The 15,731-nt window shown below is 39.8% G+C and overlaps 1 protein-coding gene across 4 annotated transcripts in view; it reads right to left on the bottom strand.

Moving 5' to 3' along the window:
• The window catches only part of nfatc2a (nuclear factor of activated T cells 2a), a 37,070-nt gene that overhangs the window by 13,110 nt on the left and 8,229 nt on the right, over positions 1-15,731 (bottom strand). For all 4 annotated transcript variants that reach the window (XM_017694246.2, XM_017694245.2, XM_037541014.1 and 1 more), the window contains exons 4-9: positions 14,552-14,754; positions 14,271-14,443; positions 12,332-12,472; positions 9,090-9,145; positions 8,681-8,813; positions 7,447-8,172 (exon numbers count right to left, since the gene is read on the bottom strand). In XM_017694246.2, coding sequence (XP_017549735.1) covers positions 7,447-8,172; positions 8,681-8,813; positions 9,090-9,145; positions 12,332-12,472; positions 14,271-14,443; positions 14,552-14,754 — 1,432 coding nt within the window. The remainder of the gene's footprint in view (positions 1-7,446; positions 8,173-8,680; positions 8,814-9,089; positions 9,146-12,331; positions 12,473-14,270; positions 14,444-14,551; positions 14,755-15,731) is intronic.

The following is a 15,731-nucleotide window of genomic DNA, read 5'->3' as shown; positions in this document are numbered from 1 at the left end:
TATTAATGGTAATTTTGAATATTTTATGGAAGGTAAATATTGATGGGTATCTTATTTAGAAGAAATGGACAGGCTTGTACAATAAGTTTAAAAACTACCTTTGCCTTTAGCATTACAAATAATGCAATTGTTCAGCACAGGATTAAAGTCGAAGCTTAAAATCAGTTTGTAACCAGGAACATCTGTCAACCAATCGCAAACCAGATGGGCAAAAATGAAAGCCATTTTTGATGAACATAGTGCCTTGTGGTAAAAATATCAAAATATTTAGTCAGTTTCTTTTTTACCACTGACTGTCAGGAGACACAGAGGAAAGGTACTGTAAACTGAAGCAGCTAGTCATCATGTCATGAGACAAGGGCAAAAAACAGTCATCATCCTGCACTGTTGCACAGACTTACAAAGTGGCATATTGCAGCTATTTTACTTTAAAACTAAGTTTATCAGTTCTACTTGATTGCCTTTTTAATTCCTCACTTTGTGGAGAATGAACAGGGGCTAGCGGTTTAATAACTGTAATTTAAAAAATGTTAATTTTATTAGTACTGACCAATGTACATAGCATCTTAGAGGTCTATGAAATGACCAAACTCAAATTCAGTAATATGATAAAGATAACAAGAACTACACTGAAATTGAAAATCCCTCAAATCATTCAAGTAAACTGCAATTAAAGAAAAAATGTCAGTCTATTAGCTGTTTTTTGCTAATTCTAATCGCTCTGTATGGATGGCATCTGTTTTCCCCACTGCGTCTTATCTGCTGCAGATGTTCAAGGGAATTAAACTAGAAGCAGTACTAAACTGTGGACAGTAAATCTAAACATAAGGCCTTGCTGTTGCCACAGCCTCCAAATACCTGTTTATACAAGCAACCAATGGACTTCCCTCTCACAACTCACAGCTGAAAAGAAAGTTTTCATGTCTGTGACCAGAGCCACAGGATTTTCCAACGTGTAAAGAGAAGGGAGGGGAAAAAAGGCAAGACAGCTACAGTACATAGCTGACCAATGTACAACACAGAAGGGCTATAGGGAGAGGCGTGAAGGGCTGGCATACACTGGCCATTGGAAGCCGGCAATGTGAACGTGCTGACCAGCCTGTACAATGGATGAGTGTCTGGCTAGAGTGGAGAACCAATGCAAATACTTGTTTATGAAGCAAAGGTGGAGAGCTCAGTAGCTAACTCAGTCCATGATGTCTTCTGTGTATGTGTGTAGTAGTAGTAACAAGTGTGTCTGCATGCATACAGAGTAACACGTGTCCAGATAGTGTCTACATTGTATGAAAGTGAGTGCTTGCATGTGCAGTGTGGGCATGACTGACCGTGAGCAGACAAAAAAGCCACAGAGAAGTTGCAGAAGCAGACAGGAAGAAAGTAAACCACAAGCCTGGCCACTAGACCCTTTCCCCAGCAACCAATCCTAGAGACCAAGCAAAGTAAAGGGAGCAAGCGGGAACCAGTCCTCTAACAGCAACACTTAATGCATTTCATTCTGGCTATTTCAATGCTGCTGCCATACTGTCATTGTATATCAGGTGGCCAATAATATCAGCTGATTTTAAGTTTCTCCAGATTTATCAGGATCAGTGGAAAAATCTGATGTGACAAAAAACTTCTGAGGATTTACATACCATTTATATACTTCTGTCAGTTTTTATAGAGACTGCTTAGCTGAGAGACACCAATTGTTCACAGGTTGGATCCAAATCTAACCTTTAGCGTGAAGAAATCATAACACAAAATCTGAGGGTATATTTACATTGTTTGTATTTTGATGAACAAAAAATGTACATAGATTTTCTCTGTATAAAATATACTATTGCTGCATTTTTCACTTGTGTGTTATAACTGGTTAAAAACAAAACTATTGTCCTTTACCAGCTGCTCTACATAACTTTTGGTTTTAAACCAGCATCAGCAGAAACAATGCATTGAGAACTGAGAAAGGGGCAGGTTGTCACACCTCAGGTGGACTCAGATGCTATCTGGGCCAGACAGCATGGGGAGATCGCATGCCTCGGGACGAGCGCCCGCGTCGCTACCAGCGCTCGCAGTCTCTTGATTATTGATCTGACGCACCTGTACAGGTTGACCTACTTTTGCACTATTTAAGACTGGTCCAAAGTAGGGTTCAGTGTGAGGTATTGCTTCTCCACCATAAGAACATACTGAGCGATTTCTATATCTCCTATGATTATATGTTATGACCCCTTTCTCTCGTTCCTACCGACTTCGTCTTTTAGTTTCACCCTTTTGTACTTTAGCTGGTGGTTTTTGGCTTTTTCGTGTTTTGACTTGGAACTGGTTTTGTGGATTTCGAATTCGGTCTATCCCTGGTTTATTGTTAGCTTCATCTGTGTTCGTCTCTCCCCTGTCGAACGTTACACAGGTTAGTTTGCATGCCTTAGAGCAATATGAAATCATAGTATATTCACAACACTATAGATTTTGCATAAGCAGTCCCCACAAAAAAAAAAACAAAAGTCATAGATTCTGAGTGTAAACCACTACACCCGTATCAAAACTGCAGCAACTGCACTGCAGATAATATAAGGAACAGATGGCCAATTTTGATCATAAGCCAATATAAAACAAACTTTAAAATAGTTATATAAAAATTGTTTGCAAAAAACAAAACATATCAGTCCAGAATGTGGACACACTGAAGATTAAGTAATTGGATTAACATTGGGATCAGATTAGATACTGGACATCAGCCATTACTCAACATTCCAAAATTACAGTAATCAGATCAGACTGGGGCATCCCATTAAAGTAAACAGTAAATCATCCAACAAAACATATATTTTGCAAACCCAATTCTAAAAATTAAATAAAAACAGACAACAGCGGTTTATAAATCTACCTTGACCTGTATTTGAAAAGCAGTACAAAGACAACACATGTAATGTTTTCTCTTATCAGCTTCATTGTTTTTAGTAAATATATACTTATTCTGAAATCACCTCCTGCAAGTTCCAAAAGAGCTGGGATGGGGCAAATTAGGAATAGAAGCATTATAAAACGTAAAAAAAAAAAACCCTAAACAGGAGCTGGAATTGTGCTAAGATATAAAAGGACAATCCAGGAAAGGCCTGATCCTTCGTGAACAAGTTTGAGTCGAGGCTTGACACTTTGCTAAAATGTATCATCAGTGTAAAATTAATGTTCCTCAGCCAGGGATTGAAAAGATTTTAGATATTTAAACTTCTACAATGGATAATAACATATAAACATTTAGGTAATGTGGAGATATCACTGCAGAAAAGGTTCATGGAAATAATTGGCACCATGTTCTGTGGGCCAAAGAAAAAGTACCATCCAAACTGTTGCTAAAGTTCAGTTTAGTGGTTAACTTGCACATCTGTGAAACTGCTGAACACATTTTGTAGCAACATATTCAGCCTTTTAGATGCCGTCTTTTTCAGGGACGCCCTTGCTTATTTAAAAATAACACAAAGTCACATTCTGTTTGCGTTAAGTGAGTTTTTTAAATACCACAAACAGGGAAATTCCACCTCTGCATTTAACCCATCCGTGAAGTGAAACACCACATACACACTAGTGAACACACACACTAGGGGGCAGTGAGCACACTTGCCTGGAGCAGTAACTGGGGGTTAGGCGTCTTACTCAAGGACACCTCAGTCATGTGCTGTCGGCACTGGGGGTTGAACCAGCCACCTTCCAGTCACAGGGCCAGTTCCCTAACCTCCAGCCCACAACTGCCCCACAAGCAGTAGCTGCGTAATCACAGAGTGCAGGTGCTGAACTGGCCTGTCTGTCTCCCATTGAAAACATGTGGCACTTTATTAAGCTCAAAACATGAAAATGAAGGCACCATACTGTTGTGCAGTTGAGGACTTATATAACAGAAGAAAAAAATCAGGCTTAGACTTTTTTCAAAATTAGGCTGGACCAACTGGTGTCTTTTGTCCTCAAACCTTTATGTGTTTTTAAACAGAAAGGTTATGTAGCACAGTGGTAAACTTGCTCCTGCCCCAATTTTTGGGAACATGTTGCGGGTGCTGAATTTGGAATGCGTTTATATTTAGAAAAAGAGAAAATAAAGTTCAAGATAAAACATACAATGCTGTTTCTTTGTGCTGTTTTCAATTTAATTAAAGTCAAACAGAATTTACTAATCAGTGTTTTCTTTTTTATTGCCATTTCACATACTGTCCCAACATTTTTTGGATTTGTGTTTAAGATTTTGTTAGTTTCTCCTGCTTGTTGGAGCAAAGCATTGTTTAACTAAAATTACTGGAGCCTTTTGCAGAATTTTTGGACCATGTAAAATGATAAAAATCAGTAACAGTTATCACTTCAAGCACATTCCATCATTCCTTTCAAAATACATTATGTTCACTAATCAACAGACACATATCTGCAATAAACTGCTATTCTTATTTATGTTTAAGTGAACATTCCCATTCTTAGCGGACACAAGTGACCTGTAACTAATGTGCACACCCTACGTGCTTTATCTAAATTATTCTCCTATTCTCCATCTGGAAGAACTTCGCCTCTCCGTTGCCTCAGGCTTAGATTGTAGTGTGGAAAGGCTTTGAGGACTGTGTAACTTAGAGTGCTAGGAGCCAGGCCTGTTTAAAGCCCCCACAACTGTATCCAGCCCATTTTTTGTTTATGTCATGGATAAACCTTGATGACGGGGAGAAAGGATTTGAACTGAAATCACTTGTTTGTGGCAGAAGAAATATCTGTTTATATCAAGTGTGCATGATTGCATGGTTAGCAGGCACCATGTGACCATTCCATTTTAACCTCTTGCCAACGAGAGAGTTTACAATAAGATGCCTTTGGTTTATTGGCTTGCTATGAAGAAATGGAAACACATTTTTATACAAAGGGCAAGAGATGTTGGCTGGATAGCTCAGCAAATCTCTTTTGAAAAATACACCACAGGTTTGCTCATAGTGAAATGTGTAACAACACATCTTGTGCAGAAAGTTTCATATCAGACGCAACCACAGAAACCTTCATGGCCCTTAGCAAAGCCACTAACGAAAAGAGTGATGAGAAAGGCACACTGGTTGACTCATATGAAAAGTGAATGTGTGTGAAGGCCTTGGAGGACATCAAATACTGAGATGTTTGTGGGCGGAACCATACCTTGACACCTCTGCTCTGACAGACATATGGGACTTTCTTCAATTCTCATCTTTCCTGTACCTTAGTGACCCAGGCCTCCCCCGTTCAGCAACTGCTACTGTGCCACCAGTGAACATCACTGGCCTGTCTAGATGGCAGCAGAAGTTATTTTTGAAGCTGTTTGGTGGAAGCTCATGTTGAAACGTGTCAGCATCTACTGCCACGCTTTTAAAAAGCACTTACAACCACTCGATGAGGGAATTCCCCAATTAGCGGCTTTATGAGATTTCCAGAGTGGTGTTAAAATTCTAATAGTGCTACCAGATCCACTTGGACATGAAAGCGTTTTGAACAGCAGAAATGCATTAGAGTCTTGAAGTGCCTGGTAGGATCTCCCTGATCAACACCTCATAATGAAAACATCTAACAGTTGGGGTCCAGGGGCACCTCTCATAGTAACTTGCTATTAATGTAGCAACAGCAGCTCCGTTGCTGTTTACTGAGGGAAACCCTATTAGGCCATCCAGAAGAAATTCCATCTCTGGCCCCCTTTTTCTCTTCTGCTTCATTTTTTCCATCCAACATGGCCCCTTCCTTTTCCTGAGGACTCCCACCCAATCACCATCTTGCAGAGATCGAGTTGGCTTTCTGGAGAAGCACAGCAGCTGCAAATAGGAATTCTGTGTGCCAGATTGGCAGGAGCATGGCTGGTGGAAAAAAGCAAATCCTCTCGCGGGTTCCCCTCACAGAATTGAGGGGCGTAAGGCCAAGGGGAAGCCCTGGCCAAGTATAACAAACAAAGAGGCTTTCCCCAGCTCTCCCAGGCAGCCCGTTCCACTGTTTGACAATGGTTACCATGGAACTTGTTTTGCACATCATAACAGTGTCAACATATCCAAGAAGTCCTGAACTGCTTTTCTCTTTTTTTTTGGGTACCCAAGGTTGAAAAAGCTCAGGTTCCTGCTCTGAAGTACAGCCAGTGTAACACTTAAGTTGGGATATCCTGAAGCACAAGAGAAATTGTGCCTCCTAAACTAGTAACTTGTATTACAAAAAATTATATTGGAATTCCATATTTTTCTATGCATGCTATCTGCCAAACCATTGTATGGCTTGGCAGCCTCCACCATCATTACTAATCAACTGAGCTTGACATGTAAGTGAAAAGGTTAGATGATCTAATCTCTTCTGTAATTAATCCCATCCATTATCCCTGATATTAATTCAGCCTGATGGTAAAAAGTCTCTTGTCCTAGCTGGTGTCCACAGGGCGGATATAACATGTGAGAAAGTGAGAGAAAGAGTTGAAATAGACTGAGAAAAAGAAATCATCGAATGGAGAGGAGACAGATCTGACAAGGACGCTTCCTGCTATTGTTTCAGTGTTGAAACAACATGACAGTGGCCAACTGGTGATCTTCATAACAGTAAAGAACACCACATAGTTACTTCTCACACTACCAGAGCAATTCTCAGGACCATTTATAAGAAAAAAGATTTGAGTGTTCATTAACTGACAAACCCGTTATTCATATTTTTTTGAAACCAGTTCATAATTTTTAGAACAGTTTTATCTGTGCATCTATTTACATCTGTGCAAAATAATCTCTCCTTTTTTTAAATGAGCTAATGTGAATATGTGTAAAAAACATAACATTATGCCTAAAACATATGAAGTTGTCTTGGAAAGTATTACATCTTGCTGAAATCCAATAAAATCTTGTTTGTCTGGTCAAATATGGCCAAAAGAAAGTCAGGCTATATTTAAGCAGTCTGTAGGACCAACAAAATAAACTTGCCAACTGTTATAAAATCAAATGTTCTTGTTTTTATTATGGAATATGAATATGTCAATGATAATGGAAGCAGAAAATCAGACCTGCTATTTATTAGCAAACCTGTAGATGACATGATGCATGGATGGGAATAAAGTAGCAAATATGTACAAGTGAGCTTTGGCCAAACATACTAAGTACGGACGCTCACCAGATGGTCAGTGTTTATAGTGTGTGACAAATAAAATATGAATATGAAATACTTAAAACTGTGTGAGGGACAGACCACAATGCAACACTCTGTGCTGTATTGCTATTTATTGTATCCCATGTAGACATTGACATAAATGTTTGTTATAGTGTTTGCCCTTTTATTGTAAGGGCACCTGGTTCTGAGTTGAGTTCTCTGGAAGTGCCCACATAGTGCCCACATAGTGCCCACATATCTATTTAACCACAGTGTATTCCTCAACTGACTGGAGGGACTTTGTTCAACTGATGACAAAAGATATGCCTAACAACAAACAAAATACATGTCTAACAGACACGTACTTACCATCATCCAGGTAGGCCTGATCCAGGTTCTCCTGTTTGACGGTGACTCGCCCAGGCAGGGAAGCTCTCTGTTCCTCAGCGGGTGAACACCTCTGTGGATCAATCTGGCCAGGAGGGGACCTGTCTTTGGCAACTCTCTGCACATAGGGCTGCTGCTGGATGACGGTGGGATAATGCTGAGGGTGGGGGGCCTGTGCTGGAGCAGGGGATCTGGCAGCTGCTGCTTGAGCCCCATGCTGACTGTAGCCCTCACAGTAGATGATATGCTGATGTTCAGGGGGTGGTGGGGCAGGGGGATCACCCCCTTGCAGTAGGTGATGGTTGGTGGGGGAGAACTGAATGATGGAGGGATGCTGGGTAGATGCATGCTGGCCACTCAAGGGAGAAGACTGGGCTGGAGAACCAGTATGGACCAGAACAGAGCGATGTGGATCTGGCACCATGTTAACTCTGGTCTGGGAGTAGAGGCTGCCACCTAAGTTCTTCTCAGCACGGGAATAGACGATAGCGGGGCTGTGCTGCTGGAAGCGTAGGTCTGGTGGGGAGATGCCTGAGCGTGACTGCTGGCAGGAAGCCAAGCTGGATAGCAGGCCACTATCTGGGTTAAGGACTGAACGTGGATTATGGTGGTAATAGGACTGGGGTGAAACTCCCACGATCTGAGACATTGTAAAACCCATTTGTCCAGATTCATACTCATCCACTGGCTCTGTTTTGATGGATGGAACTGTGGAAAGTAAAAGCATTTTTCATTGTGGTTAGGGCCAAAGTATGATATCACAATAACTGATACCATTTTCCTTATACACTAAATGTAAATTAATGAATATATGGTCAGTTGAGTTTATCAACATTATCACCCTTTGTCTTCTAAATAAATGTTCAAATATAAAGCCTTTCTACTTAGCCCAGTTCCTTTAAACAGGCCTCTGAAGCAAATACATTACTATTTCTATTTCAAGATCTATTTGGTAAACACATTTGACAGACCTTCAGAAATAGCCACTGCTAATCCACAATTTTCTACAGACTAGAAATGAATGGTATTTCAAATACCACTGGTTTACACTAGTCTTTTGGAGGGGCACTTTTTCCAGTGAACCATAGCCAAAGCCCTTTCATATGCTCTGAGCTGAAAGTAATCCCTAAGCATTTAAAACACTATTTTAATGCTGTGTATCAGCAAAACAGTGTGTTGACTTGACCTGTGTAATGACAGAACCTAAACCGCATACCTGGCAGGGGCATGTATGTGAAGTGCTGAGGCTGACCACGCTTCCTTTTCCCATTGATCACGCAGAAGTTGACCTTAGCTGCATGGCAGATAGATGGATCTCGATAAGGAGGCACCTCAATAAACAGCATGTTCTGAGAAAGAGATGCATTTCCTTCCATAAGTGCTCTCTGAGGACTGTGTACATTGGCAATAGTGGAGTGCAGTTTGATTTTAACTACATTTCTGTCAAAATGTAATAAATGTCCACCTTCTGTTACAACCAAGATTTTACTATGAACCCTTTGTGCACTGATCATCATAAATGACTATCTAGTGTATAATGTGACCAAAATAGGGGCCAAGAATTAAGCCATTAAGGGGGCTTCACATCAGTAGTATCTTTTATTATTAATAGCAACTGTACTTACTGCCTGACTTTTGTCTTTGTCAACTGTGGCCTCTACCTCCCAAATTTGCTGTCCATCTAGAAAGGGGAGAGAGGGTGAGAGAGAAAGATATAGATGGTGAGAGATGTTTTATCATTATGATTATAAGGTTTGAAGTATTGCGGGTCAACAATTTTACTGTAAAATACTACATATTTTTAATCAGTGACAGACATGAGTCCACAGCATGATAAATAGTATTGTGCCTTCAACAACATGGAGAAATACAGGTTTATCCAACAGGTTTGTACATGTTTTTTGGTTGTTGTGGTTTGACCTTTCTGAAGAGACACACTAGCATACCCTACTCCTATCCCTTATACCTAATGAGTCAACTCCTAATCATTGCTGTGACAGGTAAATGTGGGCGATGATTTTTCATGTTTGTCTGTCAATGCCACAGCTTGCAGATTGCTTACATCATGCCTCGCCTACCATCTATGTCCCATACAAAAGAAATGGCAGGGAGAGATTATATCTCTAGCTTAAACCACTTCCTCTAACACCTAGGGCTCACCTCAAGGCAAAGCAGCTAAATGGTCAACCTGTTAAGCCTGTGAACGTTAATAAATTCCATCCTACAGTGGGTGATTTTAAGTAGTAATTCAATATAAGGGTGACAGAGTTAAGGCTTCTTAGAATGCATAACAAGAGAAAATGGATAATTTCATGAGGACCAGGCTGGGAAACACTGCTCTAATATATAAATAAAGCTTATATAAACAGCACCTATGTGACTAACAGTGACGTCCAGGTGGGTAAAAAATGCTCCCAAAACAGAACCAAATAAACCATTCTAAGCAGACTGTTCATTAGGCAGTAATCATTTTTACATCCTTTTCAGCTATTGTGGGAAACCCCTTCCAATGGCTTAAAATGAGATGCATATGGCTCAAATGAGTCAGCATAAGAAAGGGGGGATTCCATGCTTGTTGCCAAGTTTACTTCTCAGGATCATTTTATGATCAAATTGCTCCATTTAACTTATGACAGGTGATGACTGCTCCTATCTTGGCATTTTTGTTTGTTCCAAAGCTCCCTCTGGAAGAGCCCTCTTTTTCTCTTATATAATTCGGCATGGCGCATTCGGCAATATAATTCCAGCATGGCGCACTCTCTGGCTCTCTCCATGCAGCTACAGTGGAAGAAGCCAAACGAGTGCTGGCCAAAGACAGCTGTCTCCCATTCAGAGGGATTTCAGAGGCGTACTGTTCCAGAACACTTTGTCATACGGAGAAACCCTCCAAAACAAAGGCAATCCCTTCTCAAATTTTTCAACATTAGCCATTACAGCAGAGTAAAATTATGTAGCAGGGAACCCCAGATGAAAAAATGAACATTTTGATAAATGTGAGAGAGCGAGTGTGTGTTAGTATACGTATGAAAAGAGGGAGAGAGAGAGAGAGAGAGAGCCCTGTTGAAACAGACCCCAGAGAGTTCACGTCCAAATGTCTAAAAGCTGCCCTTGTGCAGAACAGGCGGTTACTGGATTCTATGAGTCACAGCTATACACTGACAGACTAAGCACCTTACCATAGACCAGCCAAGGCCTCAGACACCACAGAGAACCATAAACAAAATCTAGACGTAAACCAGACAACAAACACAAACTAGACAGCACACCTTGGATACACCAGACAACATAATTTTGGAATTTGTGAAACAAAACAAACTAAAAGTTAAGAGTAAACCATGAGTGAGTTAACACATGAGCCCCAAGAAGAAGTGCAATAAAAAAGTCTGCACTGTATGGTTTAGAAATTCATTGTTTGTCCACATCAAGAAATTATATGTAATGCTTCTAATTTCACCTGTTATGTCTATGTTGTGAACAGCGCTGCCACTGACCACCTGTCTAAAATGACCACAACTTGTCAAACAAAGGGCAAAGTAACAGAAGCATGTAACAGTCCATCTGCTTCTTGCAGCCAGTGCTCGACATGCATGAATGACCATTAACGTTTGAATGCACCATAACAATGGCACCTGCAGATGACAGGCCCATTATTAAAGACATAAAGCCTTATGTAATGAAAACATTTTATAAACCATGTCGGTAACATTTCTGTCAGTGCATTTATTATTCATTTAGATGAGCTCATAAGACCTAAAACACCTGTAAACGTGATTGCCGTGGAGAAAGATTCGAAGAGGCCTGTGTGGAGGCCTGTTTGAAATAACACTGCATTGTATCAGAAATCTAAATGTCATGCAAATGTGAGTTTGGCTGATTAGGAAAGGTCACAATTCAAATGCCATTCCTGTATGCTGATATGTGAGATTGAGCTTGAGGCTGTATTTATGAATCTTTAGTCTATATAAAGTGTGGTTCTAGTGTTGTGCTGTAATGTCTGATGTTGTGTAGTAGTTATCCTAGACTATTTCCCTAATAAATCTTTGAAACACGAGCATGTCTTCAGGGTCATGTATTAGCAGACATATTAATGTTGTCTTCTTAAAAGTCTACTTGGCCTGCTTATTCAAAACTTTATCCCACTGATTGACAACAGAATATTTAAGGAATTTCATCCAACAGTCAAAATCAGATTGGAGGGGTTTTTGGTATTATGAGCACACAAACTGCAAATAATGCAGGTGTACTGCACTATCAACACATTATTTTTAGACACAGGAGTGATGCAAGGCCATTTAGGCTGTTGTAGAACTTGCAGATAATGTTATCAAGTGCAAGCAAGAGTAATTATAATCAGTGCCTAAACAATAGATTTAGGGGTCAATCGATTATCAACTCAGTCAATAATCTGATCAGGTATTTATTATTTTGCCCATTTTTGAAAACAGCATTTAAACTTGCCAGTAAAAAGCGTTCATGTGGTCAACTCTAAGTCAACGATGATAGAAAGAAACCTGGCTCAATGTCCAGCTCATAGTTTAATGCCATGTCAAATACAATGTGGGTAACAAACTATGTGCATTGTGCCAGCAGTGCATTAAGGACATGCTGAGATTGATCAGCACAGTCATTTAGCAAAAATAACAACTCAGTTAGACAACCTCAGTCTTACACCCTGAGAGAGAGTGTGCACAGTTCTTGCGATGTTCTGTTAAGAGTATGCTTAGGGAGAAAACATTGGAGCTTCATTTTCTTAGTTTTGTCACATTGCTAAAGTAATTTTGGATATGCATGCTTTTGAGCGCTGTCTATTTTGGTGAATTAGAACATTACATTACACACAGTGACCAACCTTCAGGATGCTACTCACCATGGGTCTTCTCAGTGAAAATCACTTTGGAGTCGGCACTGAAATTCTTCCCAGTCAGAATCATCTGCTGACCACCCAGCACTGAACAACTGTCCATGTCCTGCTTCTCAACCATGGGCAGTTCATGCGCTGACCTTTGAGCTTTTGGGAAAATACATCAAGCACATAAATAACATTTCTCTGACGGAATGGTGGATGTATGATCATTACAGTTTCATCAATATGGAAGATGGTTCAGTGCATTTGCATTCTGTGGAATAGCACCTACTGCTAAGCCTTTTGGAACAAGGAGACAGGGCTCCAACATTACGAATTGGAGTGGAGATTCTGTTCAAACAAACTCTGTGACCTCTCTATGAGTTGGAAACTGCTACATTTCTCTGACAGACAAAGCCATTGGTGTATCTCATGCCAAAAAAGCTATCATACCAAAGAGATAACATTCCCAGTACGAATAGGTTTGATATCTTTTTTATCACCTAAAACTTACACGCCTACTTAGAGATCTGGGCATGACCTAATGATAATTTAGCATCAATAGAATTCAATTGAATATTGAATAAAAATGGCTTGTTAGGCCCACAGTTAAATGTAACCAAGAAGTCTTTGTCTGTTGTTCTTTTAAAGTGTGAAACTCTGCTCTTTCTCATGGACTACCTCATTGTTATTGTTATTATTGTTATTGTTATACAACAAATTATACTATAATTAACAATTTAGAAATGTAAAGGTTACAGCTAAATGGCATAAAACAGTAGCAAATACAGACTGTAAAAAAGTTATAATCTAGACTCCATAAAGTAAAAAAAAAGTATTTTGGGAACAAAGAGAAGTTATAATATGGCAAACACTTACATACAATTACCAGCAATAGCTATTAGATCAGTCAGATTTTGTCAACACTTTTCAAATTTGGGGCATTCTGAATATTATAAGTTCATTTCACAATGCTATTCAGATTTCCCAATTTATAATTTGCAGTTCTGTTAATCACCACAGATTTCTTAAATTTTACAGCTTTCGACAAATTATTTAAACCTAAAGAATGTTAGTATCATATTAGAGCTGTTTTATATATGTATGTGCATCTGATTTCTATTATTCAAAACAGTGATTCCAAACTTTTGAACATTAGTGTATCTGTGATCTATGGCTACTACAGGCAGAGCAAAAGAAATTTATGCAGTGTAAAACTGACTGGTAATCTTGCATGTTTACTAGCTGCCATTCTAAAGGATGCTGAATCAAGCCTTAGTGAGTCTAAGAACTTGCTCTTATTTTATTGTCAGCAAACGCATGCTGTTAACTGCTGAAATCATGAAACCATGAACCAGCTCCTGCTGTCTTATCACCTCACAACTCCGATTCAATATCCGCTGAGGCAAAGGTAGTTGAACCAAATAACACTGACCTTTGGACAGATGTTTAAGGCTCGCTATGATCAGAATCAGTCAGGTGAGTAATACTTAGGAAACAGTGTGGTTAAGTACAGCAGTGAAAGCGAGCTTTTTTTGACAGCCTACCTGCATGGGATGACTATGAAAACAGCAGATGTGTTATCTGAATGATACTTTATTCAAAAGCCTCAGGTTTGCATCCTCCTAATGATTCCTGACTCATAGATGTTGAATCCTTTTTACTGTCTAATTCACATCAATTGAATATAAACATGCAATGCATAACCATAGAGGAAGTATTCTGGTCAGACCCTGCCTTTTCCTTATTGACATATGATACTGCAAATAAGACCTTTCAGGAGTATATAAAACAGAATCCGTACTGACCTATGATGACAAAATAAGGCAATAACTTTTACCAAAGGATGATCTATGCACAGTTGCCCAGTGGAACATCAGTTATTGCATGGCACACACTGATTAAGAGCTATGGATAGAACACATTGGTGTATTGATGCTAGACGTCAGCAGTAATTACTCACAACACTCAATTTCATGTGATGCCACCTGGAGAGACACATATTGGCCTCCTGGCTGGGGTATGTGTACACGGAAAACCAGCCGTACACGGGTATTCTTCCTCCCAATGTCTGTCTCGCCCTTCCTCAGCTCTATATCAGCATTCCTGAGCTTCAGAATCCCAGCACAGTCGATTCTAGGAGATAGTCACCAAAGGTGGTGAGTTAATAGCATGATCAGGGAATACATAGTTCTTCTAACCTGCAACGGAAGTAAGCTGTATGAAAACACATGTTGTACTCACGTTGCTTTCATGTTGTTCTTTGGCTCTAGAGGGATCTCAAGGACCTTGGTGCTATTTATTATCTTCTCATAGCTGGTTGTGGTCACTGTCTTGCCAGTAATACGGTGCACCTGGTAGAAGGCGTGAGGCTTCAAGATCCGCTCATCTGCTGTTCCAATGAATATCTGCAAGCCCAGTGGCTCTTTGCCTCTGTATCCAAGCAGCTAAAGAACAGACAATCAAAGTATAGTTCTTATTACTCTTATAGTCTTATTTACTCTTACTGAAGTTGCTTTGGTGATGGTTTTTAAACAGAACCTCCATAATCATTTAATTTGAATGTATTCACAAAATTGACTCTACAGACTTTATGCTCTTATGACGTCCTATCCTTTATATACCTGAGACCGATATACCTAAAATGTTATGACCTACACTAACGCTTGCTGTTCTTATTAAATGCTAAGCTTACTTGCCAAACCCTGGAGAGTAGGAACCATAGGCACTAACAATTCAGGGCCAATACACAAATAACCTCACAAAGTGCAAAGAAGACCCCTTTTGACCCCACACAAGGATAATTGACATTTCAGATACACAGATGGTCCTGCACCCTCACCTTCCTCTCCCTCTGAGAGTGAAGGGTTCTTTCCAGTGTACTAATTTAGCCCTAGTTTTGCTTGCATGGTGGAACAGAGGCACTGCTGGAAACATTAGTATCTCCTGCAACCTTGAATGTTAGCCAGCAGGGCCTGTGCTGTGTTACTAAGGCCACAGATGTTTTATCTTTGCCGTTTTGCTTCTCTCAAAGACCGCAGGAAATCCATCAGTCACTAGTGATGGCTCCTCAAGAAAGCGCTCCCTGACAGCCATACTCTGCCTTGGCTTCCAGTTTGAAGGTTCTCATATATCAAAGTTTCTCAATTGTGCCAATCTATTACTAGTTTTTGATATATTTTACTGGGAATACCCTAATAAAAAGTTTATATAACTACAATGAAAAGAAGCAGTCTTTATATAATATGTTATAGACTAGGCATGTAAAATACCTGTTGACCCAGTTGAAGTCTACAGGTCTAGTAGCGGAAAAGGTACACCATGAGAAATGTCTATACTTCGATATTAAACTTACTGGTAATACTCTTTGGTAATAATTTTAGTGGGCTATTTACAAGTGCACCAGTTGAAACACTATGCATAA

The sequence above is a fragment of the Pygocentrus nattereri genome, chromosome 9, assembly GCF_015220715.1.
Source record: "Pygocentrus nattereri isolate fPygNat1 chromosome 9, fPygNat1.pri, whole genome shotgun sequence".
Classification (NCBI taxonomy): domain Eukaryota; kingdom Metazoa; phylum Chordata; class Actinopteri; order Characiformes; family Serrasalmidae; genus Pygocentrus; species Pygocentrus nattereri.
Note: the sequence above shows the minus strand (reverse complement) of the source record. Positions and strands in the feature narration are given on the sequence as shown.